This window comes from Pteropus alecto, unplaced genomic scaffold (genome assembly GCF_000325575.1).
Source record: "Pteropus alecto unplaced genomic scaffold, ASM32557v1 scaffold50, whole genome shotgun sequence".
Lineage (NCBI taxonomy): Eukaryota > Metazoa > Chordata > Mammalia > Chiroptera > Pteropodidae > Pteropus > Pteropus alecto.
In genome coordinates, this window is record NW_006431918.1 from 5,088,812 (window position 1) to 5,116,506 (window position 27,695).

Consider the following 27,695-nt stretch of genomic DNA (forward strand, 5'->3'; position numbering starts at 1 on the left):
CTCAGGAGAAAAAACATTGCTCCAAATTTTTGCTAGATTTTTTTTTTCTTCTGAGCTGATGATATCATACTGGCGCTGTCTCAGGTTAGGTTGAAGTGGGGAACTTAGAGATGATACAAACCCAATTCCTCATCGTCTAGAAGGCACAGAGACCCCGGGGGCAAAGTGATTAGTCCAAGGTCACCCAGTGCTTCGGTGCAGAGCTGAGACCGTAGTCAGAATTCCATGCACTCAGCTCAAGTTCCTGCCTTTTTCACAGGCCTGGAAGCTTTCTCCAGGCTCCCTCCTGAAGTGGCGTGAGGTCCTACTTGCCCCTGGACTTTGGGCAATCAGAGACGGGGCCTCTAGCGATATCCCGAAAGTAATGAACAGGAAAACTCAGCCCCTGACCATACAGCTCTCCTTTAAACCCTTTCATCTCAAGCGTTTTTCAAAGCTGGCCGCCAAAACCAGGCTGCCTACACCTGTCTCGTCCTCCCACCTTACCCCATCAGTGAGAGAAACACTCTCCAGCCCCTTATCCTTTTTCTTGGTGCTCAAACACCCTGGAGGTCCAGAGTGGGGGCCCCTGCTTCTTCCCCAAGAAGTAGCTATACCTGAGGGGCTACTGAGCTGGTCTGCTCCTTGCCGGGGGTGGTGTGATGGCTCCTATCCCACTGCCACATGGAAGCCACTGGCCAAAGGGGGTACAGAAATAAGCTTCCTCCTGTCAGCAGAGGGAACTTGGGGCAGTTGGAGGCTAGTGAGCCCCTTTGTAATCAGGATGGGTAGCATAATTTTTGAGGCTCGGTGCAAAGTGAAAATGTGGGCCCCTTGGTTCAAGAACTGATAAGAGTGTCAAGCGGCAGCACTCGTGCATCAAACCGAGTGCAGAGATGCAGGGTCCCATGTCCATAGAGCCCACCGTGCTTGGCTGGATCTCAAGTGGATGGAGACTACATGCTTACAGTCCAGGAATCAAGGAGGCCGGGAGCTTCTTCTTCCCCAAATATATGCTCTGTTCATCCCTAAAAACATTTCTGTCTCCTCTTGGCCAGCTGGTCACTGTGATGGTTCCGGACGTCAGCATGTCACCCTTTGTGTTTTCTTCTTGAGCACGACACCCCTCTCCATCTCACCCTCATTATTTCTGTTGCTTTTCTACTTAAATGAAAGGAGAGGAACGGCACATGTTTAATGTGAAAGATTAACGTTCAAGAGGGCTGCTGGACTGTGAGGTTTTATTTTGGGCTAGGACCAGCTAGGGGCGCAGGGGACCCCCTCCAGTCCTGAGGAGAGAGGAGCCCAGCTGTGCACGTTAACTCAGGCTCTTTCATCGCGGGGGCGCCGTCCCCCAACTCCGAACCCCCGGGGAGAGGTGCGAGACGACCCCAGGGTCTGTCTCCCTTGGAGCGCAAGACAAGGCCTTTCGCGGTGCTGCTGCGCCCCCCGGCGCCCCTTGCGGGATGCTGCACCGGATCCCCGCACCCCCGCACTCCCCTCCCGCGCCTGCTTCCAGAAAGCTCCCGGTGCATTCCCCGGCATTCTTTGGGCGTGAGTCATGCAGGTCTGCAGCCAGCCCCAAAGGGGGTGTATACGAAGCAGAGCTCTATAAATACGGGCGCTGCACCGCGCTCGCCACGCAGCGTCGCCAGGAGGAGCACACGAACACCACTGACCGGTGAGATGTCCCCACCTTTCCTACCCTTGCCCAGATCCTCACCCGGACTGATGGGCGGGCGGGGGTGGCAGGTGGGCGAGGAGAGGACAATCGCTAGTAGACACAGAGTTGTCAGAGCTGCGCTTGGGATGGAGTCAAGGGAGCCTGGGAAGGTAGGTGGCCCGATCTCCATCACCAGGCAACCGAGGAGGGGGCCAAATAGCTGGGGACAGCGCACAGGCTGGGACTCAGCTCATTAGCTCCAAACACAATTTTGTGGGTAAATAGAACAGGTGTAATGATTCTCTTTTTGCAAAGACGGGGGAAACTGAGACTTGGAGAACTGACCTCTATTGCCGGAGGCTCAGGCTATTGAGTGGTGGAGCCGGCCAGCACATAGGGCCTTGCTGCAGCATCTTCCCTGGAAAGGTACCATCTCCAGCAATGGTCGTCAGCTTGCATGCATGAGTCATCTTGTTTGCTTCAGAATTTTCTAGTTCCCTGGGTAGTGTGTTTATAAGTATGATGTTTTGATTTAAGTATATGTTGCAATCATTTAAATCCTACTCTTTTTGCTTCCTAATGCACTAGGGTACATCAAGGGAAAGTCACACAACCTACATCAGACCTCAGACGTCTGATTCAACCGTCTCATTTTATAGATGATAATCTGAGGCCTGGAGGGGTTTAAGAGCATCTGCAAAGATAAACAGCAAGTAGGTGTCAGAAGAGAGATTAGAGCTGCAGCTTCTTGACCATCCAGAATTTCTGGACCTAATGAAAAAAAGAGCTGGTTATTAATTTTTTTTTTTTTAAAGAGAGAGGTTAGGAATTTAAGATTAAGTACAGATACTATAACAGGATGCTCATGAGAGTGTTCATTATAATAATAATGGGAAATTACAATTTAAATGTCCAGTCTTGTGGGGTAGCAAAGTAGAGTAGATCAGAAAACTGACTATTATAGATCCACAAAAGTGTGCTTATAAAGAATATTTGATATAGTGGATGTAAAGGAGTGGATTGTATACAAATGCATAGGAAATAGAAGGAAATATACCACAGAGGTAATATTTCCCTTTGGATGGTATGAATTACGTGTGAATTATGTTCTTATTTTTCTTTTGGTTTAGTTTTCTATATTTAGTGGGGAAGTAGGGTAAGACCTTGAGCCTTGGGCTTCAGACTCTGCGGCTTACTAGCTGTATGGCTACTTTGCTCAGGTTCCGTGCCCCCCCCGCCCCCAGGCGCTCTCTGCACGGTTTAAGCCCTCCTACATGGAAGAGGGGGGAAGGAAGGCTGCCCAGTGGTGGTGGGAAAGGAGGGCATTCGTGGCTCTTCTAATCAGAGAAGTTGACAGCCAGTCACCCCGGCCTGGAGATGGGAGGGGAGGGGAGTCAGCGCGACGGGAGGGCAGGTCACCGCGCTGCCACTGATCTAGTGGCATCGTATCGCCTGCAAGCATGTGAGAAAAGCAGATTCTGAATCAGCATCAGCATTATAACAAGACCCTCAGGTGATTCATAGGTACTTTAAAGTAGCTGGTCATTGCACTAAAGCGAAGACACACAATCACGGAGGGACCACAGGTGACCTCTGTGTGCCTGCTTCTGTTCTTTTGCCCCTTTCCAAACCTGCTACCTGCTCCCACCTCTCCAAGAGATATTGTCAATGCTCATGCTTGGTCTTACATCAAATTCTGAAGTCGTCAGAATTCACCACGATTATATAGGACACTGTGTTTACAAAATACATTCTCATCTCTCAGGCCTACATCAGATCCATTTTACAAAGAAACTGAGGCCCAGAGACTTAAATGACTTGGTGTCAAAGAAAGATCACTGGACTGGGTGTTGGGAGAGCTGGGTTCTCATCCTGGGATTGCCATGAACTTGCCATGGGCCATGGGGGAGCCCCATCCTGTCTCTGGGTTCGGCCTCCCCTCTGGGGTGGAGGAATTGGGCAGAAGACTGACCTCTTTCCTGGCTCTGAGTTCAATAGCTCCGCATGAACCTTAGGCTCCTGGTGGGAGACCCTGTATTTGCTGCTGGGATTCCAGACTCCTTATCCAGTGCTCTTGCCTTTGGCTGCCCTCCACCTCCTTTCTTTAAGACCCAACACCTTGTTTTCTGAATTTCTCAGAAGCGATTGCTACCGGGGGCCTTGCAGGGAATGGTGCGAATAGTGTAAATGGTGTATTGTGCCGGCTTTCTCTGTCTAGACAAAGGCTCTGCCCTGCTTGAGGCATTTCAGGCTTCAGTGAGCAGCTAGGGCAGAGCCTGTTAGACCGGGACCTTCCAGCAGGCCTGAAATAGCGCCCTGGCTCAGCTGCCCACCCTGTCTTTGAGGAAGGCGAAGACCCACTCTTTCTTCCATGCGGCTTCTGTGTTCTGGGCAGCTGGTTTGGGAACCACAACTCAGCTGCCTTACTAACTACTCTTCAGGAGAGGGTTGCCTTATTAATCCTCTACCCAGCATCCAGATGGGCCTGCTGAGCTGAGAGCAGTTTCTGGACGTGCACAGTTTCGGGAAGGGGGCACCTCACCTCCTTGTTTTGTTATGAGAAATGGGTGAGTTCAGATAAGCAGTTGTGGAGGTGGGGGGGGGGCGGCGGCGTGGATTACAGAGGGAGGGGTTTCTGTTTTATGCAACAACTTCAGCTTCTGGGAAAGGGTCTATTGTGTAAGACCGGGCTGTCCCCAGGCTAAGGGCAGCCAGCCCAGAGTGGTGGCAGGAACGCCTTGGCAGGGAACCCTGCTGTGGGTTTAAAGGGAATGAGCCTATAAAAGGGACCTGGCAGAGCAGAGGCCCGCGTCCTCCCACAGGGACTGCTCCTGGGAAGGCCTCAGGGCCCAAGTACCCATTGGTCCCAACCTTAACCCTTCGACTTTGTCTCTTCTTTCCTCCCTGAGGACAAGTGTCCTTCCTTCTTGGCTTCACTCTTTATTTATATCCCCAATCCGTGCAGCCTCACAGTTGTGGCTCGAGTCTCACAACTAGGAGTGGCAAATGGATTTATTTTTCTGTGTCAACCCGAAGGGTTGGTTGTCAGTGCCTCAGACTCTTGAAACCGGTTTTAGGTTGTGCTGAGGCTCGGTGTGGACAAGTGCAGTGATTGATTGGTGATACTTGCTGTGGGCAGGATTAGCGGTGCACATGGCAGGAGGGCTGTCAGCTCTGGGATGCGATCCCCACTTGATGGGGGGACAGGAGAAGGCCAGATGAGTGATCTGATGGAGGTGTTTTCAGGGTTTGTCTGACATGAGCAGGTATCATCAGACGGACCCGTTTCTAGATTCAGAAAGTATGTGTGCCTTGCTCACACATATTTAGCTGTTATGGAGGAGGAGGAAGAGGAAGGCTTAGACCCAAGCCCAGGGCTCTGACTCCAGAATTTTTGTTTCTTCTGTATTAAGCTGCTGTCCTGTGGTCCCTCTCTGTACCCATTGCCTCTACTTTCTTTTGAACGTGTCCGTTGGCAAGTCTGATCTTTTCTCCCAACTTCCCTGGGGATAAAAATTCGGTGATGCCAGCTGCGAGGGGATAGCTAATGGCAAGGCCTCTGCAGGACTCCTGGGAAGCTGCTGCAGGCAGCAGGCTGGGCCGGAAACCAGCAGGCTGTCTAGCTGTTACCATGACAGTGTCCTGTTCTCTACAAACAGAGGCGTGCTGGGATTCCAGAATTGGAGGAGGCAAAATGAAGACTCTACTGCTCTTGGTGGGGCTGCTGGTGACCTGGGAGAACGGGCAGGTGCTGGGCGACCAGGCAGTCTCAGACAGAGAGCTGCAGGGTAAGTAGACCAGAGTGCCGCCCTTGACATACTTCCTTCTTGTCAGGACCCCAGGAGTTAAAGACCATTATGTCAGGTCTGGTTTGCTCTGCCGTGCCGCTCTCTGAGCCTCCTCTCCTTGGCCACCTGGCCTAGGCTTTTTGTGGTCAGGTTGGCTTCCCTGCATTTTCAGGTGTATCGAAAGCCTTTTCGAGCTGCTGCGTCTCGTTCGGCTGTTTCCTTCCCAGTCTGTGTGGTCTGGCACCCACACCTCCTCTGCGAAGGTCCACAGAGTGTGGGCCATTTGTGGACTTCCTTTTTCTGAGTTTCCATAGCCCTTAGTACATGTATCTCTACCTTCCTACCGAGAACACCATGCTTCGTAGTCTTTGCTCACAGGGCAAGGAAGGGGAACCATCATTCAGTCGGAGGCTTGTCATCCTTCGGAGCCCGGCTGGTGGTCCCCAATTCTGCCAGACCTTTCCTGAAATCCATCCTCCTTCCGTCCCACTCTTGTCTGACCTGCTGACCAGTCCTTTGTGTAGTAGTAAAAAAACCCCCACCTTTGAGATCAGACCCTGGTATGAGTCTGGCTCTGCCACTCCTTAGCCGTATAACCCTGGGCAGGTATCTTGATCTCAGTGGGCTCCTTTTTCTCCGTTTGTGCAATGGTAATAATCATAGTGCCCGCAGTATTAAAGACAATGCATGTGAGGTGTCTATCTCAGTGCTTTAGCTGGTACTTTGGTGACATTGTCTAATTGCATTTGTCACGGGGTGTTGTGTCTTGGTCACAGTCTCCTTGAGGAACAGTGCTATTCATTCACCTTTGCTGTCTCTGTCACCGTGCATTGGAGAAATCCAGATGTTTGGTTAAATTGAATTCTAGAAAGATTTATATACAGAAGATAATATTTCATATTGCGGTGCTGAAGAGGTTACGCTTCTAGGATTTTTTTTCCTTGAAATTTTCTTCTGTGGCTGGGCAGGTTCGTTCTCCAGCTGGCAGGGGCACAGTGCCGCTGACCCTTCAATGGGATGTGCCCACTCCGAAGGTTTGTGTTTCTCGGACCCTGGGTCCACAATGAGCCTTGTGAGTGGAACCTGTGTCAGAGCATAGCTGGAGACCGAAGGCTGCCTGCCAGGGGTTTCCTAGCCTGGACAGCCCCTGGACCCAGCTGCCTTTCTGACCATTCTAGCAGGTTCCAAGAGATATCTCCAGCACCATCTCTTCCTCTCACCTCATTTTACCTCCCTGCCCTTCTCTTGTAGAAATGTCCACCGAGGGGAGTAAATACGTCAATAAGGAAATTAAAAATGCCCTCAAGGAGGTGAAACAGATCAAGACCCTCATAGAACACACGAACGATGAGCGCAAATCATTGCTCAGCAGCTTAGAGGAAGCCAAGAAGCAGAAAGAGGTAAGGAAGAGACAGGGGACCACGTCTTTGCTTTCACCCTCCTCACTGGAGGGGAGGGAGGGCAGGTCCTGGCTCCTCGTGGGATGTCCCGCTGGGATGCCTTGTTGATCCTCAGTCCTTCCAGGGCCGTTTCACCTGGAGACTATAGTTAAGAAATAGGGAGGGTTTATTTGCTTCCAAAAAGCTTCAAAGGGTAAGAGCTTGGATGTGCTTTTGTTACAAGCCCAACCCAGAGCCTGATGCCCAGATTCGCTTCAATAGATTTTTCTAAACACTGACAATGGCCGAGATCCAAGATAGGGTCTGTTGCAGGGTAGGAGGGGGACGGTGCCTTACCTTCAGAAAGCTTATCTAGTAGGGGCAACACCTGTGGGGTAAGGCAGGTGCATACTGTATTGCCCCATATCTTTCTAGAGTTGGAGACTACTTCATAAAGAGACCCTAAGTCCGATAATGAACATAGTGGGTCCAGGCTGTGCTAATGGTGCAACAAAACTAAAATAACTGATTCAATGAATAATGTATTTTAAAAACCATAGTCTTAAGAGTATCTTAAAAACCTGCTCCCATTGCCACCCTGCCCCCAATGAAGAAAGACGCTAAGATGGGGACACCTGCCACCTTCACGATTCATAACAGCTTTAGCACAGTTTCATGGAAGCCGCTTAAGGAGACACTGGCCTGGATGCAGCTCTAACTTTCTTTGAAACTTAGTGCCCTTTCTCGGCTTCAGGATTAGTTCTCACCATTCTGTGAGAATCCTCAAATAGCTCCTGTGGGAGGACCGAGTCTTGTTCTCAAATTTTTATGGTTAACATTGGAGTTTGATATTCGACAAGCCAGATTTTATGATAAAGCTCGTGGAGTTTGGAAAAAGACTCCATTGCTGCTGCTGCTGCTGCTTTTATTTTTTAGGCGAGGCGACCTTTGGTTGACCTCACAAATTGCAAGGACCTTGTCAGCTTACAATCCCTTATCTTTTATTTTTTACGCCTATAGCACCTGATCTTCCTAGGTGGTCTCCCATCCAAGCGCTAACCAGGCCCGACCCTGCTTAGCCTCTGAGATCAGACGAGATCGGGCTTGTTCAGGGTGGCATGGCCGTAGACTCCACTGCTACTTAGTTGAGGAATATGTGACGCTGAAAGTGACCAGCAGGTGTAGTCGGCGCTTGTGAATTGGCTCAGTAGGAGGTGTGGGCGTCTTCTCCAGCACAGAGCAGGGGACAGAGAGCAGGACGATAGGATAACTCGAACTCCTTCTGATTAGATCTTCACAGTGTCTTCATGGTCTGCTTCATTCTCCTTTGAAGAGTAATACACTCATTCATCAAAATTTGAATATAGAAAAGTAGAAGAGGAAGTTTTTCTGTAATCCTTATGCTTAAGGACAATTTACTGTTAATGTTTGATCTATTTCTTACTACTTTTTTCCCTAGACTTTTTTGACAGTGGCTGTGTTCGAAATCATGAATTTTTAACAGGAAATATGCTTACGTTAATGTTAAAACTTATTGTAAACATCCCTCATAATGCTGTACTTCTCAGCCCTTTGTATGTACCACGATTTGCTTAACTCGTTCCCTAGTTTTGAGCATCTGGATTAATTCTAGTATTTTTCCTTTGTGCCATAAACATATATGGGAACAAATATCTTTAAACATGAGAATTTGTCCTTTATTGCAGGATTTCCTGGCATAGATTCTCATAGAATTATTGAGTCAGATGACGTGGCTATGTTAGAGGGTTTTGATAGTTTGGTGATTTTGATTTTGAAAGCCTATTCCTGGCGAATGTCAGGGACCATGGTTCCAATAGACACAAAAGATTCAGGGAGCCTCCAGGAGCTTTGGAAGATGACGTTAGCACCAAAAGGTGAGCCTAGGAAGTGCGGTATAAGTGAAAGTTCAATCCTGGGGTAAAGACTCTAAGTGCAGTGTCAGAGAAGGAGAGGCTGGGGAGGACTAAGGGGCAGTCGGGTGCTGAAGATGAAAGGATGTGTAAAGCTGGATGAGGAGGGAATTTCAGGTAGACGGAAAAGGGAATGAATGAGCCAGAGCAGGGGTGGGAATTAGCACACTGTGTGGCCAGCCGTGGGAAGGCCTGCCTGGGTCTGGGGGAGCCCAGCACCATTGCCGTGGTTTCTGTGTGGCTAACCTGGCCTTGTGTCCTTCTGTAGGATGCCCTAACTGATACCAAGGAAACTGAAATGAAGCTGAAGGCATCCCAGGGGGTGTGCAATGAGTCTATGATGGCCCTCTGGGAGGAATGCAAGCCCTGCCTGAAACAGACCTGCATGAAGTTCTACGCACGCGTCTGCAGAAGCGGGTCGGGGCTGGTTGGCCGCCAGGTGAAAAGGGGAAAAATCCTCCTTAAGTGCAGCCTAGGCTCTGAGCGGGGAATGAAGAGATCTGAATGAAATATTTCCGTCATTTTTCACCCAACTCCAATGTGTGGAGTTTTTTCCCCTACTAAGCAGTTCACTGACACCAGCAGGTTGTCCTACAATTCAACTCAATTCTGATACGATCTACTTCGAAGTAGCATCAGAGCCCACAGGTTAAGGGCTGAGTTCCATAAGACGGCCCCACCTCCATCCCCTTCAGATGCCAATCACATGTCCAGATTGTCACCTGTGCTTCTTCTGACTGGCTGTAGATTGGAGGTTCCCGCAATCCCCTCCTATGGTTTGATGAATTTGCTAGAATGGCTCACAGAATGCAGAGAAACACTTTACTGACTCGATTACAGATTTATTAAAAAAGGATAGAACTCAGGAACAACCAGATGGAAGAGATGCATAAGGCAAGGTATGGGGCAACTCTCCTCAGATATCTACATGTTCACCAGTCCTGTACTTTGGGTTTTAATGGAGGCTTCATTGCATAAGCATGGTTGATTAAATGATTGGTCATTGGCAGAAGATTCAACCTGCAGCCCCTCTTCCATCCCCAGAAATCAGGGGTTGCTAGTGAAAGTTCTAATCATGGTTGGTTCCCCTAGCAACCAGCCTCATTCTTAGGTGTTTTCCAAAAGTCACTTCGTTAACATAACGCAAGTCACCTTTACTGTCCTCATCACAGGACATTCCAAGGGTTTTAGGAGCTCTTTGTTAGAAATATGTATTCTTTATCAGAAATCACAATATCACAGTTTCTTTTCATGAGCCAGATGCAATTGATTAGTTCTGGCTGCATGTGGGCCCAGAAAGCCATCATCAGTAATGACTGCTGTGAGTGGAGAACTGTGGAGTCATAAAAAGCATTTGCGCCAGGTGTTGGCCATCTCTTAGAAGATTCTTATGGCTGTGTCCAGTTACACTGAAGGAATTGAGAATTTTTAGTACATTAATGTTGATCCCATCCTCCCCTGAGGGCCTTGCTCATCGGAACTCACGAATTTTGCTGTTCACCGTAAGGCATATCAATTGGCCTTTGGCTGAGCAGGGGTGGGGATCATTGGTGGTCAAAGAGGACAGCAGCCCAGTCTCGAGTGGGAGGCTCTGGAACTCTCTCAGCCTCATGGGGCTTCCTAAACTCTTCCCCAGTGGGGTGAGTAGAGTGGAAGGGCATTGGCCTGACAGTTCAGAGAGCGGGGAGCCAGTCCCAGTCCCTTTGGCATGGGCCATGTGACTCTAAGGAGCCCCAGCTAAGTGAGGGGCTAGGCCGGGCCCATGTCAACAGGAGTGGAGCGCAGGAGGCTGGGGCTTCAGTGGGCTTCTCCTAAGGGTTCCCTGTGCTGCCTTCCACAGCTGGAGGAGTTCCTGAACCAGAGCTCTCCCTTCTACCTCTGGACTAACGGGGACCGCATTGACTCGCTGCTGGAGAATGACAGGCAGCAGACCCACGTGCTGGACGCCATGGAGGACAGATTCAAACGCGTGTCCAGTATTATGGACGAACTTTTCCAGGACAGGTTCTTCACCCGGGAGCCCCTGGACACCTACTTCTCATCCTTCGGCTCATCCCCAAGGAGGTCTCTCTACTTCAGTCCCAAGTCCCGCTTGGCGCGGAACATCATGCCTTTCCCCATGTTCAGACCCCCACACTTTCAGGACATGTTCCAGCCCTTCTTCGACATGATAAGCCAGGCTCAGCAGGCCATGGATGGCCACCCCCACAGACTTCCTTATGAGTTCCCGATGGCGGAATTCACGGCAGGTTAGAAAGTTGTCTCGTTTCTCCTAAGAAGGGGTGGGAACTATCAGCTGGTTGAGAGGTCCATCAGATGCTGGGAACTACGCTGGGACTTGGCAAGTGTCATCTCGATTTCCCTCCAGCAACCCCGTGAGGGTGGGAGTAACCCCACTGAAGGAACAGAAAACATGGACAGAGAGATAAAGGAGTGTGTCCAGGTTTTCACAGCCTGTAAAATAGGACCCGGTCAAGTCTAGCCTTGCGGAACTTGGAGTCTGTGTTTTCTCGGGTGTACCATGCCCCTTCCAGCAACTGGTGGGCATCACATTGAACCTTCCCCTCTAGAGAACCTCTTGGGAACTTAGGCGGCTTTCTGTGGACCCCATGTGTACATTGATGACAAATTATATAATCGGCCCATAGTATAGTTAAGAAAGCTGTTCATAGCTATAACCTTAGGGCCTGGTAGAGAATGGACACACAATGAATATTTTTTGAATGAATGAAGTCTGATTTGGACATGAAAAGCCAGTACTTGCAGAAGCGACTTCCTTCATTGAACCAATAGACACTGGTTGGCCAGCACCATCTCCTAATGCTGTGGTTTAACTGGCAGCAGGGTTCGGCTTGAAATGCATTGGAAATTCAGGGGAGCGTTGAATTCAACCAGCACTGACTGCATATCCGTAGCGGGGTCTGGGGGGCTTGTGTTATAAGGAGGCTTTAAGGGGGTTCCCATTCCTGCCTTCGAGGGGCTTGATGACTGGCTAGGGGGAGAGAAAGGAGCCAGGTAAAATGCAGAGCAGACTGGGTTGTGATGCCAAAGGTAAGTGCCAATAGCTGAGGGAGTGTGGAGGCAGGAGAGGGCTCGTCAGGTGGGTGTGGTAAGAGGGGAGGCCACACCCAGCTGGGGAAACCCTGGGAACCACCTCCTGGTCTTGCAGGGAGCCCTGACCAGAAGCCTGTGTCCGCGGGCAAATTCCAACCTGCTCTGCCTGCAGAATCATCTCAAAGGTCCAATCAGTAGTGTGTGTGGCGGGGGAGGTCAGAGAGGTCCGGGTAGCCCATCACCGGATTGCTAGGTATGGCTCCTTGGCATGACTTCCTCTTCTCTCATTTCTCTGGAAGACCATGATAACCGCTCTGTGTGCAAGGAGATCCGTCACAACTCTACGGGATGCCTGAGGATGAAGGACCAGTGTGAGAAGTGCCAAGAGATCTTGTCAGTGGGTGAGTCGGGAAGCCTTGGGTCCCTGGTACCTCAGTGGGGCTGCCTTGATGGGGTCGACAGAAGGGAGTTCAGATTCCAGCTCTGCTGCCTTCTCGCCGTGGCACCAGGGGAGACCCTTTGCCTTGCTTTGCCTAGGCCTCTTATCTGTAGATAAGGGTCAGGATGTGGAATCGTACCTGAAGTTGGGAAACTAAGTATACAGACTGCCTGCCACGTGCTCCAGCACACAGCTGACAGGCGGTCCAGGGAGGGGCTGCTATGCTTTTTAAAAAAGCCATCACCCTTTGATTTCCCCAGTTATTCTTTTCTCCTGAGGGCCAAGCATAGTAGACATCCTCATTTCCCCCTGCCGATGATTTTCAATAGTATGTTTTCTGTTTAGCAGACACTTACCACGTGACAGGCACTGTTCTAAACATTTTGCAAACAAGTACGCATTTCCTCAGAATGACCCTAAGTTGGGTACAATTATTGTCCCTATCTTAACAGAGGTGCAAAATCAGTCAGAGAAAGGTTAAGTAACTTCCCAAGATTACTGGAGCCCACGTTGGGGAGCTAGGTGTTTGGAATATGTTCTTAACCGGTGCTTTGTGTTCTGCCCCCAGCGCACAGGGGTCACTGCCTGTGATCCCTTAGCTCTCCAGCAGCATCACTGTTGGTTGGTTGGTCCCTGAGGCAAAGGAGATATAGCTCCCTTCAGCTGTTCCCCTCAGTTTTATCAGATCTGGACGCTGGCTGGTTTCTTCTTACTTTGCGATAATAGCTATAAAAGCATCTAGAATACTTCCTGGTTCATTATAGTCTGTGCTCAGAAAGAGTCAGTTGTTTCTCTTGTAAATAGAAGACCAGTCTTGTGGCTTTGCTCTTATTTAATATGTTTGGATTTTCCAGGGCCGGCCTTCAGAGTCCGGTTAAATACTCTGGCCTCATTCCTATAATTTTAGAAGCCACTGAAAAATAAATACAAGTGATATAAGAGGCTATGTATGAAGAAGTGTAGATGGGTACAGAGCCAAGCCTCTTTGGGCTGTTCCCATGAAATACCATAGTTAGAAAAGCATAAATTACATAGTGCCTTGCTAGTAGAAAGTTAGTCCTATTAAGGCCAGAAGGAAAGATGTACAGATGTCTAGGCTCAGACTGGCACCCCTGGCCCTGATCTTGGTGGCCACTGATCACAGCGTACCTAAACAGCTGCCTTCTTTTCTCCGTGGAGGAACACATGCAACCTCTTATTTAAGGTGCTTGCGACCACATGAGCATGCGCTGGCCAGGAACTCCAGACTAGAATTTCTCAGCTTCAGCTCCATTGACATTTTGGCGCACATCGTTCTTTGTCACTGGGGACTGTCCCGTGCGCTGGAGGATGTTTAGCAGCATCCTTGGCCTCTTCCCTCTAGATAGCATTAGCCGTCTCCCCTCCCCGCCCAGGTGGGATAACTAAAAATGTTTTCAGACCTTGCTAATGTTTTCTGGGGGACAGGATCATCCCCTGACGCTCTAGACTGAGTCTCGGTTCTCAGTGACTTTTCTTATTTTTTAATGATTTCCTGCTAAAAGAGTTAAGGATATTCATTATCTTTTCTAACCTAGCTTCTTGTTAGTAATTCTGTTTCTTGCCCCACCTAACATTTTATTTTGTTATAATACAAATGATTACATTGATTGATTTAACATAAACGACTACCCGTCTTCAGTGTGCAAAGGTCTCCTTTCCCCGGCTGCGCTTAGATGTGATGTGCTGTCCTTGGAACAGTTTTGAAAAATTTACGGAGAGAAAAAAACAGTAGTTTTTACAAGACATAGGGGGTACTTACCAGCTCCTTTCAATCTGACAACTTGCAGTCAGTGCTCGGGGACCAACAAGAATGAACTCCATGTCCCCTGCTCTCCTGGTGAGCTTCGTGACCAGCTGTGGTGGGCAGGCGAGAAGCCAAGGGCCCCAGCCACCGGGCTGCTGTGCTTTGGGACTCAACAGTCCTGGCCGGCTTCTCTGCCGCGTGGACTCTTGGGGCCAGAATTTTCAACTCTGTAGATAAGCCCAAAAGACAAGCTTGGAGAATTTTCCAGACCCCCAGACTCAGAATACGAAGAGCCTAAGTCTGGGAGTTAAAGCCGTGGGTTCCATCCTGGCCCCATAGGTTGTTTAAGCTATGACTTTAGACAAGTGATTTACTTTTGAGGGCCTCAATTTCATTACTGGTAAAAAAAAAATTTCGTTACTGACAGTTCTTAGAATACATCTGATTATTAGAGATAATGGATGTTCAAAGCACTTACGTGGTATCTGGTACATAATAGGTGCCATACAAATGGCGGCTCTAAGTAACATCCCCCCTCTCCAGGAAGGATTCGTGGGGGAACTAGGGCAGCCAGGGCAGCTCCAGGTCTGAGCACGTGGAGCACTGAGATCCATGCTTCTCAGAGCGTGGTCAGTGCTGCTCACCACCGTCTCACCACCGGAGATAAGGGTCTTGCATCAGAAGGTAAATCGACCATGTCACCGAGCACACTGTTTAGTTCAGATGACACTGTTTTCCAGAGCAAGACTTTCTCGATGAAGGAAGCCGTGTATTGATCTGCATTCTGGGGTGAGCTCTTAATTTTGTCACAGACTGATGACAAACGATTTGGGGACCAGCGCTGAGACGAGGTCCCGGCTTTAGGTTCCGGCTGCATGAACTGATTTCCATTCGCGTTTCTTCCCTTTTTAGCTTTCCCTTCACATGCCTGCCTTTTGTTTTTTTCATCTCTGGGCAGACTGTTCTGCCAGTGACCCCTCCCAGAACCAGCTGCGACAGGAGCTGAACAGTTCCCTCCAGCTTGCTGAGAAGTTCTCCAAGCTGTACGATGATCTGCTCCAGTCCTACCAGCAGAAGATGCTCAACACCTCCTTTCTGCTGAAGCAGCTGAATGAGCAGTTTAACTGGGTGTCCCAGCTGGCTAATCTCACTCAGAGAGAAGAACTGTATCCTCTCCAGGTCACTACGGTGAGTCACGTCCCGGCCACACACTGAAGATGGGGCGCAAGCACGATCTGCAGGTGATGTGACCCTCCCCTGGGGTGTGAAACGGGATGAAAATACGAGGGGAGCCGCTTCTGCTTCTGATGGAACATTCGTCACATGGCAGGAAACATAAGACCTTTATGTACATGGTTGCATGAAAGCCTTGTCACCCAGTGAGGTGCAATGTCTTGCATCACCCCATTTTACGGATGAGGAAAGTGAGAGAGGTTCCACAGCTTGCCTGAGGTCGGAGAACTGATAGGTGAATCACCTGGGCATCGGAACCTGTCTGTCTGGCTTAGGACCATGTGCTCTTTCCATGAAGCTGCCTCGCTGCCCTGCACTGTGTGGGATGGCTCGTGAATTTGTGCATCGTTCTCTACCAGTGATAAAGAGCTTCTCCCTGGCACTGGGAACCTTTTTATTTTCTTTCCCTGATTCCTTTTCTACCACAGCTTGGCCAGTGGCTGCTCAAAGAAAACATGGTGGCTTGGAAATCACCATGGTGGCTTGGAAATTTTTTACTCCGCGGGGCTTCCCCTGGGCTGGTCATTGGTGGTGGCATTTACACCTTCCAAAGAGCGTCTCTGAATTAGAGCATTTCTGTTCACCGAGGTGATACATGTTGACATTAGTAAAAAGCAAAAGGGCCCAACTGTCCAGATTTAAACCTGACTTTTGTTGCAAAATGGATCCAGTTAGGCCAATGTTTCAGCCCTTTTTCCTCCCTCTCCTTCTAGGTGGCTTCCCACAGTTCTGACTCCAGTGTTCCCACTGGCTTCACTAGGGTGGTTCTGAAGCTCTTTGATTCCTACCCCATTATGGTGACAGTCCCGGAAGTCTCCTGGGACAGCCCTATGTTTATGGAGACTGTGGCAGAGAAAGCTCTGCAGGAATACCGCCAAAAGCACCGGTGAGTACGCAGGCCTTGGCTTCAGTCTTGCCAGGCCCAGCGGCCCCTGGGAGCGGGAGGAACAGCCAAGTACCCAGCCTTCGAATGACGGCTCCCGCAGCTGGAGCCCAGACACGAAGCCAGGAAACCATGGGGAATTTTATTTATTTATTTTTTTGGAAGATTTTCTTTCTCGTTTGATAAGAATGTGAGTGTTGGTTGCTGTCTCTCAGTGACTATGGAGCCCTCACCTTCTCCTTCCCCCTTCTTTTTCAGCGTGGAGTGAGATGTGACAGTTGCTTTTCCAAATATAGGGGCATCTGAGCCTGGTTGCCCCTGAGATGAACCACAGATCCCCCTAGAGAGAGCTCTGCATGTCACCCAGTGACCAGGCCCTGACCTCGAAGCCCTTCTGACCCCGCCCCGCCTCTCCTCCCTCTGGATTCTGCACTCTCATGCCTGCCCTTGCTGATCGTGGAAGGAACATCCCCTGCATGCTACTAACTCAATAAAACTGCACGTGTGCTCTGCAGCGGCCTCTCTTGAGCTGGTTTTTTCTGCGTCCCATTCGTCTTCGTCTTGGTGTGGGCAATAAAAAAGAAGCAGAAGTAAAAAAGAAAAAGCAGTGGCTAAGATGGTAGCGGGGCATCATATGGTCGAGGATAAAAGGAATGTGACAATGAAGCTGGTCCAATTCAAGAACTTCCTCGCTTTTAGGAAGAGCTAAGTAAAACAACTTTCTGAAAAGTGAACCTTTTCCATTCCATTATAAAACTGTTGATGTGTTCTGATTGGGGTGAGGGGAATATCCTGAAGGAATTCATTGAAAATTAGGGTGAGGGAGGGGTAATAATAAGGCATACTGGGTGTTTAATATATAATTGATTTCCTTAGGGAAACTATTGTCTCCGAAAGACAAAATGAGGCAATTTTCATTTTGGTTGTAAGGGCTTGAAATCCCTGTGGCGCCATCTTCACTGTGGCACTGTGCGTCCACTATAGCTTTGCTTGGACTACAGGAATTTCTCCTCTGCTGGGGCTTTTTCTGATGACTCTTCACTCAGTCTGAACGATAGCTGGGCTGCAGTACCCCGTTCTGCCAGCAGGTGGCCCTGACTAACCATGCTGCTTATCTCTACGTCAAATTGGTGAGCTTTTCCGTTTAAGAATACATAGTTATGCACAATGTTTGACTGCGTGGAGGGTTAGCACTCCTAACCTCTGCATCATTCAAGGGCCAACTGTGTAATTACAGAATTCTGTCCATCAAATATACTTCGAATGGAAAAAAATCTGGCTGCATCCCAGCTTTATAGCAAAATCCACAAGTAAATGAATAGTGCAGAATATTCTTAGGTCACTATCCCTTGTCTCTCTCTTTTAAGTTATAAGCATCTCTGCTACACAAGCAACAAACTCTAAGCCTTAGCTTATGTCCAAAGAAGATAGCATTTTAGTATTTCTATCAAGAAATTCAGAGTAAAGTTAATATGAGTCACTTGGCGATATATAGAAATTAGGGTTGTGGGTTCAGAAGGCATTCAATAATATGGCCATAATTGTAAATTTTATGTTTTACATATCGTGTTTCAAAAGTTATTTTTTGGTGTTCTATTGTTACGTTGCTAGATTCTGGCAGCCATTATATCCAGTTGTTTCTTTTTATACAACCTCCTTTAAACTCTCCTAGTCTAGCACCTGAAAAGGCAGAGCCTAAAGCTGACTGTGAGCTTCCCTGGGACCTTCTTTCTGTCCTCTTTCCCCTTTGCACAGTGGCCTGGTTTGAGGCTCCTTGGATGTCCCTCTGTCCCTGATGAAGTTCCAGTCTGAGGTACTAGAAAGGCTGAGGCAGGAAACGAGATCACCAAGACACAGGGACGAGATGTGGGTACTTCCGGAGGGGGGTTCTGTGGATAATGAGCCCTTGGTTTCTGACTTCTCGGGTTCTTGTGGCAAATGGGAGCAGGCCTTGTTCTGAGGGCTTGGCATCTGCCTAGGTGGCACCAACCTTGCTGTGAGCCCCTGTGTTGACACCTGACATGCCTCTGCCAGAAAGTTGTAATGATATAATTAATCTCTGATGACTAAAGGGTGAAATGACACTGGAGTTGCGTAGTGTGCAGCTTGTGCAACTGTAACCAGCAGCCATGGGCCAACCAAAGTGCTCTAGAACCTGGGCCAACCGCCATTAGGTCCAGACAACTGCCCTCAGGGCAGAGGTTATTGACTCCACATCCCAAAGGCTTCCAGGAGTAGCCTTCATTAGAGAAGAGTCACGTGATCTGGTGGGCCTTGATGAGAGCGCACCCAACTCTCGTTCCTCGTGGCCCACACAGGCTATATTGAAAGGGACCTGTTTGCCTGTTCTTCACCTTGAAGTAGTGGGGAGTGGAGGAGGAGCGGGAGCCAGGACGCTGTGTGTGTGTGTGTGTGTGTATGTGTGTGCGCACGCAGTAGCGGGGAGTGGAGGAGGGGAGGGAGCCAGGATGCTGTGTGTGTGCGTGTGCGCGTGTGCATGCAGAGCAGAGCTCACCACCAAGTGGTGGGGTTGGAGGCGACAGAAGGGCCATTTGACTCAGGCTTCACTCCCCTAAAGGGCCTCTAATTAGGCTTTTGATATCATCTCCACTGGGGTTAGAGTCTGATCAGACTCGCACTGACAGGACTGAAGGGAAGTGCTCGCCATGTAACAGTAGCTTCTTCCCACCCAGAGTGGGCTGGAGGCTTGGACTGCTGGCAGGGTCCTAAGGGGTACACGGGTGCTGCTTTCTGAGGGGACCTGAGTGAAGTTTGAGGCTGGCCCAAGGAAACCATCATCTTGCCTGGAGGAGACCACCTGGTAGTAGCAGTCTAGGTCACGTGACCAAGCAAGACACCGCTCGCCTCAGATAGCCTTGACCAAGGAGAGGACAGGAGGGGTCCAGAGCTGGCCTGGGCCCCCTTCCTGCTCTGCTTTGGAAGGTTCAGAACCTGAGCAGGAGTGAGAGGGTAGAGGGTGTTCCCATCACTACCCCCCTCCTGCCCACTCCTTCTCTTAGGATGGGGGCGGGGAAGAGGTTTGATTTGGATATGAAATTGACATTCCAAAGAAAACTGATCCTTTACTAACTGATGTTTTCAGGAATAAAGAAATCAGCTTGAGATGTTATCAAGCGATGGGAACAGGGGTCAGAATGACTAAAATGGTTTCGAGTTTGTGCCTCCAAATGAGTTGAAACTCCACAATAAACAGATCCAGGGGCTTTTTTTCATAATTAAGCATGAGGTTCAGATGTGAGATATACCAGGGAGAGGTCATTGAGAGTGAGGTTGTAGAAATAATAGGGACCATTTATCTGCAGGCATGAATCTGGTAAGTGGCAGAATTGGGATCAAACCCGGATGATTCCAGGGTCCATGGGGCCATTACTGCCACCTCTCAGCTGCCCAGAGCTTCCCACTTCAGTATCCTATCCAGCCTCAGCATTTGCCTGGTAAATTCTAGCTGTAATGGAACAGTCTTGCAAACCTAGGAAGTATTAAATAATCCTAAAGACAACGCAAAAACGACTTGTTTTTGCAGCATTTATTAGTAGAACTGACGATTACCAAATCCGTCAATACGATAACAGTAAATGCTGGACCATGTGGAACTAATTCACTTCCTCTACTTGGTGAAATTTGCATGTTTCCTTTGGGCTGGTGACCTCTCCCCTCAATTCAACTTTGAGAGCTACTCATGGCCCATCAGCCCCAATGCTGTACTTTGATTTAGTTTCACACTGGCCTGGGGAAACACCATATCTATTTCTTCTTAGATGCTGCTGACAATCACTGTCCTCTGTTAGAGGTCCAGTCTTAGAGCACCATGCTCCAAGCCTCAGCACTGTATTTTTCCAGGTCTCCCGAGATGAGACTGCGGGTAGCCGGCTCATGCTACCTGATGCTCAATTAGGTCAGTGCTGTGGGAGAGAGAAGCCAGCCAGTGGGAATCTGGAACAGAGGTTAGTAAGGAGGAAGCGAAGAAGGGGGAAAAAGGGATCCTTATCAGGGATGCCCTCGGGAGCCCAATTGCTAGGCTCAGTACACACTACTCGGTATCAAAAGACCCTGAACCAGAGGAAGAGGAAATTATATTCATCAAAAGCCTGAACCAGAAAGGACATCTAGGTTCTCTGGTAATTAGAAAGCCTATTTCCAGAATATTCTTTTGCCTTAGCCTTCCGGCGATTTAAGTTTTGCTAAATTTCAAGGTTTCAGACTTAAGCCATTGCGATCTGTCCCTTTATGTCTGTACTTCTCCCACTGGGGTAGATGGGAGATGCCAGAAGACCACAGAACAAACATGGCACTCCTTTCTAGACCAGAAATGTTATCTAAAGCTTTGAAAAATAAAACATTACTCAAAAGTTTATAACACAATTACGTAATAAAATAGAATGCAAAATTCAGATTTAAAAAAATTAAATTCAAGCTATCGAAAATACGGGACAGCAAGACATACCTTGGGTAAAAACTTGAAGGTGCTGCCTTTCTGACTTGCTGTGTGACGTTGGACAAAGTTCTTCACCTCTCTGAGCCTTGGTTTCCTCATCTGTAGAACATGGGATTTCGCCTGCTATGCTTATCTTTGTATTAAGTTCGCCAGTCCATCTTTCTTTGTATATCAGTCAGCGTCTTCCAGAGAAATAGAGCCAATGTACAGATTAGATTTACTTCAAGGCATTGGTTCAAATGACTTTCCAAGCCTGAAATCTGTAGCCCCACAGGCTGGGAACTCAATCAAAAGCTCTCAAGACAGAATTTATTCTTCTCCCATAAAACTCTGCTTTTGTTTTTAAGCCTTTTCAGCTGGCTGCCTGAGGCCCATTCACATTGTCAGGGGGATTTCCTTTTAAAGTCAACCGGTGGTGGGTGTTAACCACGTCTACAAAATACCTTCGGAGACACCTAGAGTAGCGTGTGATGAAATAACTCAGTACCACAGTAAGTTAATCCACAAAACTAACGGGCCCGCCTGGTGGTAGTGAGCAGGGTGGGTTTCGTGGGCGCTTGACTTACCTGGGCAGTGTCAGAAGGATCCTGTGCTTAATTTAGTGCTCTGCTGCCACCCTCCTGAAATCCTTGTTTTGCAGTGGGCCCTGAGAACTACTTAGCTGGTCCTGCTGAGGTGTCAGTCCTTGCTCTCATGGCCATGGACTTGGGCGTTCTGGCTGAGCCGGGATCCGAGGAACTTCGGTCCAGGAGGGCTGGCCGGGTAGCCACGCTACACCATTTCCCTGACACGTCACCACATTCTCCCTGTGTCACCATTTAACATCCTATGCACTTCGGTCTGGTTTCCCTGAACAAAAATATAGATTCGTTTTTATTGGAGTAAAAAATACAGAACATAAAATTACCATTTTAATTATTTTTCAGTGTACAGTTCAGTGGCATTAAAGAGTCACATTGTTGTGAAAGCATCACCACCACATCCAGACCTTTTTCATCTTCCCAAACAGCAACTGTCAAACGCTAACTCCTCATTCTATTTCCGGTCTCTATAAATTTGACTACGTTTCATATAAATGGAATCAGTCGTCTTTCTGTAGCTGGCTTATTTCACTTCACGTTAGTCCAGTCGTGACACATCCTTGCCGTAGGGCCTGGGGGTTGGGCCGAAGGAGGTGAAGCCCTGTCCCTGCTCACACCGTCCCACAGTTACCTAGCACCTTCTCTGAGCCACACCTGGAACTTGGCATGGGACATGGAGATCGAGATGTGGCTCTGCCTGAAGGACACAGAGAGCAATGACCCAGCAGCTTGAGGGTTTTCGCTCATGGCTCATTCCAGGATCTGAGAAAGCTTGCATCCTCTCACATATTTTTTAATTGGCATCTGAAAGTCGTCATGAGTTTAAATAATTTCAAAAAATTTTGTGTCTCTATATAGATACATACAATGTTATTATTATATATGTATATTATACATTTATAATTATATTATGTAATAATAGTTTTTGGATTTTTTTTTTCTGGACTCTGGGCCTCCCCTCTAGAACACTGCATTCTTGAATTCTCCCCTAGGCATCCTATTAGCTTGGGGTTTTTGTATGCTGAAGAAATACATCATAAGCTTCAGACTCTGTGAGAGGCATGTTTTCCTTTTGCAAAACGTACATACAATTCTCTCTGTGTGTGTATGTATATATATATTACATATATACGTATTTCCTACTTTAGATATCTTTTTGACAAAGCCTAAGAATTTCAGAATTACCTCATTCAATGTGCAAGAAGCATGGCCACATAACCTAGTTGCTCAGTCCTCACTGCCTGACCCACCAGCCAAGTCAGACTTACTAACAGAAAAGGTTAAGTCAGAAGTTTTAAAAATTAAAAAAAAAAACAAAACAAAACAAACAACCCCCTCCCCCCAAAAAAAACCACAAACACAAAATTTACCACCTTAACCATATTTAAGTGTACAGTTTGGCAGTGTTAAGTATATTCACACTGTTGTGCAATGGCTCTTCAGAATCTTGCAAAACTGAAACTCTGTCCACGTTAAACAACTCCCCATTCCCCCTCTCTCCAGACCCTGGTAACCCCCATTCTACTTTGTTTCTATGAATTTGACTACTTTAGAAACCTCATAGAAGCAGAACCATGCAGTGTTTGTCCTTTTGTGTCTGGCTTATTTCACTTGGCATCATACCCTGAGTTCAACCATGTTGTAGCATGTGCTGGAATGTTCATCTTTTTCAAAGCTCAGTAACACTCCACTGTATGGATATACCACATTATGTTTATCCATTCATGCACTGATGGACACTATACTGTGAATAATGCTGCCGTTAACATGAGCGTGCATGTTATTCCTTTGAGACTGTGCTTTCGATTCTTGTAGATATATACTCAGAAGTGGGATTGCTGGATCATATGGCAGCTCTATTTTTAACTTTTTGAGGAACATCCATACTGTTTTCCGTGTGGTTGCACCAATTTATATCCCACCAACAGTGCACACGGGTCCGATTCCTCCACATCCTCACCAACACTTATTATTTGTTTTCAGTTTTTTGTCACCACATGCTACACTGTAATCATAAATACCTTTGTAGTTATGTCCTTTCCAGAGTATCGGGGCAAAGGGCGAGTATAATTTTAATTTTCGCAGATTGCTACCAGATTAATTTCCATAAAGACTGTAGTATTTCACCTTCCTTCCACACCTGGCCATCCTGGGAAGCCCTGAATGTTGAAAGTGGTCAGTGGGGGCCAGTGTCCTAGGGAGGGGTCTCAGCTTATAGGCTCTTGTCTCTGGAAATGATGCTAGAACCACACAAGGAATTGCAAAAGGAGGATTCTGTGCTTCCTGGCCAGGAAGGAGCTATCGCCTGGCTTTTTGATCTAGGAAACTCACTCACCAAGTCCTAGTCTTCAAAATCTATACTTACACACACAGAGAGAGATTAAAGTTCACTTTTTTCCTGTTTATAAAAAAACTAAATGTTCACTGCAGATATGTTGGAAAGACAAGAAAACAAAATCAGCCTTCTCGATGCTGTGCAATGTCAGACCAAAGGCCTGTGGTATCGGCCCAAAAGGGGAGGGGGAAGGGAGCTCCTGCTGTGGGTAGGCGCTGGACCACGGGCCTGTTGGTGTGTGCGTGTGTGGTGTGCGCCGTCTAACGTATCTGCATGTGATGGATGGGTTCACAATGGCGTAGATGTCAGCAGGTCTGCCTGACACTCCAAAGCCTACGCCCTCTCACTGCATTATATGCACTCAGGACACAGGGACACGGGAAAGACAGCATGGGAATGATTCAGGGAGGTGAAGGATTTCTGCCATCTCCTTGTGTCCATGAAAGTGTCAAAAATCTGCACATTAAGGGCAGAGAGACTTGAGCTGCAGGTTGTAAACGGAGAAGCTAAAAGGCAGCCTCCACGAGGGCCAACCTCAGATGTGCAACCAGGAGCTCTTTGGGGCCGGGGCAGGGGTGAACTGGTTCTGGCAAGGGCCCAAGTGGGCACAGGTCCAGAGGCTCATCACGGGATGGCCGGACAGAGGGCTGTCCAGTCATCCCACTCATGAACCTGGGTCCTGACAGCTCAGGGCCCTGTGAGGTGAGCTGGCTTTAACCACCTCAGCAGCAGCTCCTGCCTCTCCTGGAGTCACTAAAAACTCCTGGTGACCAGGCTCTGTCTGGCTTCGATCTGGTTAAAGTGAAAATGGGCTTTGGGACCTATGGGCCTGAAACCTCAGTGCAGGCCTCTCTCTCTGGATTTACTCCCCTTTCTCCCTGCAGGTGGCCTCTGTCCAGAGGCTCAGCAGCCACTTTCCCTGCCCACAGGTCTAACCCTCCTCCTGTTTCTGCCATCTCCTCATCCCATAAATCCATCTCAACTGCTCAGAACACCTCGTGTGGGTTTACAGATAATATCACTGGATCCAGGGCCTCGTATTCTGCCACGTAGGTGAGCCACAAGAAGCCTTCATGGACCTTTGCGAAGAGAGAGGGAAGTGATGTCCAGTGAACACCCTTCATGTGGACTTAGCCTGAATCTTCCCAAGAACTCAATTGTTGCTATCAGCTTTACTCACTGTACGGGTAAACCACAGTGTAGAGAGGCTGAGTGATGTACCCAGTCACACAGCAGGTGAATGTAGGGCAAGGATCAGAGTCCAAGGTCCACTTGACTCCACAGCTCATGCTCCCTCTCTGATCCCAAGGTGACTGAGTTTTCTGGGACTCAGATATGGGTATGTGCTCCAGGGCCAGAGCAGAGAGGACTCCGTCTCTCTCAAGGCAGATGCTCTCTTATGTCTCAGAAACCAGCCTGGCTGAGGTGGGGCTTCCACTGGCCCCGGGGCACAGGGCTGTTCTACCCATTGGAGCTGAACTTGGCCCTGGTCCTGACTCACTCTCCAGGGACCGAGTCCTGACAGATAGCCTGCCTCTCCGTCTGGGTCAGCTATTGCCACCACTATCACCCTACAGTTGACTGGTACTCAACAGCTCAAGGACATGGATCAAGCTTTTCTTTTGGCATTTCTTACACAAATATCTATGAGCTTTGTCCAGGTGCCAGGCACTGTCTGGGGGCACTGGAGATCAAGTATGACAGGACAGACAGGGTTCCTGCCCTCATGAGGGTAAAGTAAGTCTTACTGTGAAGCTACTGGTAAACCACCAGTTTCCCAATTGTTATTTACGGTTTACTTCTACACCCTCAGCCACACAGCTCAGTCAGTGTCCAGAGCTGCAGAGATGAGGCAGGGGAGGCAGTGTCCAGAAGCCATTAAGGTAGAGCCAACTGGGCTGAGCTCAGAGGCCGCAGAGCTCTCACGGAGAGCCAGCCCCGGCTGGGATGTGGCCGTGGTGAGTGATTTTGGGCAGTGATTTTACACGTTCTGTGACCTTGGGCGTGTCATTTAACCTGTTTCCTCATCTGTAGAAGAAGAATAACTCTCTCAGATACTGTGTGAAGATGCACCTAAGTGCCTGGTGTACAGTGGATGCGAAGGGTGTCAGCCCCTCCTCTGGGCTCCTTCCACTGACATGATGTGTAAAGTCCCAGAGCCGGTCCTGTTGAGTTGGGCTGTCTGAGAGAAGGAGCCAGCAAATCTCATGCGCACTCCACAGACACAGGCACATAAAGCTGCCGAGCTGCTGTGATGGAGGCTACAGAGAAAGCCCGGCCACTCTCAACCCCAGTCCATAATCTGGTGGCGTGACAGCCTTCGGCTCAGCTCACTCACTACTCCTAGTCCCTTCTCCGCCCAGATCCGGCAGGTCACATCTCTAGTCTCACTGTCTTAACACCTTCTGGGCAGTTAGTTCTCTTTCCAGTTTGTCGTCTTCCCCTAAATGTGCACACCCACCCCCGACCCCCCACCTCCCCACTGCCCTCCCACTGAAAGGAAGGGGCCGACTCTTCTCAAACAGACACCTGGGGCTGGGCCACGCCCAGAACTGACGGGCACACTGGCCAGCTCTCCCGGTCCTGCTGTCAGCGCCTCCTTTTGTGGGCTTTTATGACTTTACGGGCAGGGAAAGTTTTCTTAATAAGACACGAAATTCCCAAAGATTAGAGAATAGATGGATAAGTTTGACTATATTAAAATTAAATACATCTGCACACCACAAAACACCATAAAAGTGAAAGACAAGACACAAACAGGGAGAATATGTTGCAACACATATAACCAACAAAGGACTAATGCTCAAAATACATGTAAATAAAACTCTACAAAATAGCAAGAAAAGAAAAAAAAAAGCCACTCAATTTTTTAAAAGGGCAAAATACATAAATAGGTATTTAAGAGAAGAGAAATCTGAAGGATCAACAAGCTGAAAAGGTGTGCAACCTCATTAATAATCAGGGACATAAGAATCAAAAACTGTAATGAGGTAGTGTTTAATACACATCACCAGGAAATATAGAAGGCTGTCAACAGCGGACTTGGCTAGCTCGTGGTGCAGAGTCTCAGAGTGCTTGGGAGTTAACTTGGTATAATAATGACTTCAATCTGATAAAACTGAAGATGCCCATACTTGATGGTCCAAGAATTCCACTCATGAGTATATACTGTACGGGTAAACCACAGTGTGGAGAGGCTGAGTGATTTACCCAGTCACACAGCAGGTGAATGTAGGGCAAGAATTCCACTCATGAGTATATACTTAATATACATAAAAAGCACCAGGAGCAATGTTCGAGAATGTTCACAGCAACATTGTTTGTAATGGCTAAGAATCCTGGAAATTATCCAAATATCCATCAATAAGAATATGGATACATTGTGGTAAATGTATCTATACAGAGAAAAACAAAAAATCAGAGCTCTCCATATCAACGTGGATAAATATGACCATCGAAGCTGAACTAGTGACTTTATTATTTTAGGATTCATAAAACTACAGTATAAATAAAAGCAAGAGAATGATAAGCAGGAAGTTGAGGGTGGAGGTTTCCTTTTGTGGGGAGGGGTTGCGATCTGCGAGTTCCGCAAGGAGGACTCCGTTGTACTCGTGTTGTTTTGTTTCTGAAGCTGGTGTTGAGTATGTGGCGCTTATTTATATCTTAAATATACGTTGCCTATATTATTTTGTATGTATGAAATATCTGTTAAGTTTTTATATGATGTCATCCCATATGATATCTTGGCTGGATACAAAGTCCCCACTGAAGGCCCTGTAAAACCTTGCCTATCTATCACTGATAATACGCGTCCAGGGGCAGACATGGGGCCCGAGCATGAGCACAGATTTTAGGCTGGGGAAAAGGTAGAAAGCAGGACAATATTAAAAGATTCACTGCATCACCTGCGAGTCAGAACAGAAAACCACTGACTGTCTCAGGAGCCAGACCGAATCTGTGTGCATGACGGTAAGGGAGTTCTTTGGATGGACCACATCCTCAAAAAGCATACGGCGGATGCCAGAAAACGTGCCCTGACATTCCTACCTGATCCAGAGCAGGAACTCCAGTAAATGGAATCCGATGGCATAGTCCCCAAACCAGCTGGCTGAAGAGGAGGGGGGCTGGGGAGCAGAATTTGTGATCAGTTCCGTTCCTCATGGTGTCCGCTTAGAGAGAGATGTGTCCCTGTAGAGAGAGAGAGAGAGG

General features: G+C 48.2%; 2 protein-coding genes and 1 pseudogene across 3 annotated transcripts in view; 1 reads left to right on the forward strand and 2 right to left on the reverse strand.

The window, feature by feature from the left end:
* Nucleotides 1–1,555: 1,555 nt before the first annotated feature.
* Nucleotides 1,556–16,628, forward strand: CLU (clusterin). 2 transcript variants are annotated; one of them, XM_015585120.2, is made up of 10 exons: nt 1,645–1,660; nt 2,231–2,355; nt 5,302–5,430; nt 6,682–6,830; nt 9,009–9,179; nt 10,581–10,989; nt 12,094–12,195; nt 14,957–15,186; nt 15,945–16,117; nt 16,373–16,628. In XM_015585120.2, exons 3-10 carry the CDS (start codon nt 5,337–5,339, stop codon nt 16,380–16,382), a joined length of 1,338 nt encoding a protein of 445 aa, XP_015440606.1. In that variant the 5' UTR covers nt 1,645–1,660; nt 2,231–2,355; nt 5,302–5,336; the 3' UTR covers nt 16,383–16,628. The 2 variants fall into 2 exon arrangements, with proteins under 2 accessions (XP_006906315.1, XP_015440606.1); XM_006906253.3 differs by lacking the exon at nt 2,231–2,355 and having other exon boundaries at nt 1,556–1,660.
* LOC112475136 lies at nt 7,821–7,939 on the reverse strand (annotated as a pseudogene).
* A 7,844-nt stretch (nt 16,629–24,472) lies between the features above and the next one.
* Nucleotides 24,473–27,695, reverse strand: part of LOC102892731 (L-gulonolactone oxidase) — a 24,986-nt gene continuing 21,763 nt past the window's right edge. The window contains exons 7-9 of the mRNA XM_015600680.1: nt 27,534–27,610; nt 26,866–26,881; nt 24,473–24,565 (exon numbers count right to left, since the gene is read on the reverse strand). Coding sequence (XP_015456166.1) covers nt 24,473–24,565; nt 26,866–26,881; nt 27,534–27,610 — 186 coding nt within the window. The remainder of the gene's footprint in view (nt 24,566–26,865; nt 26,882–27,533; nt 27,611–27,695) is intronic.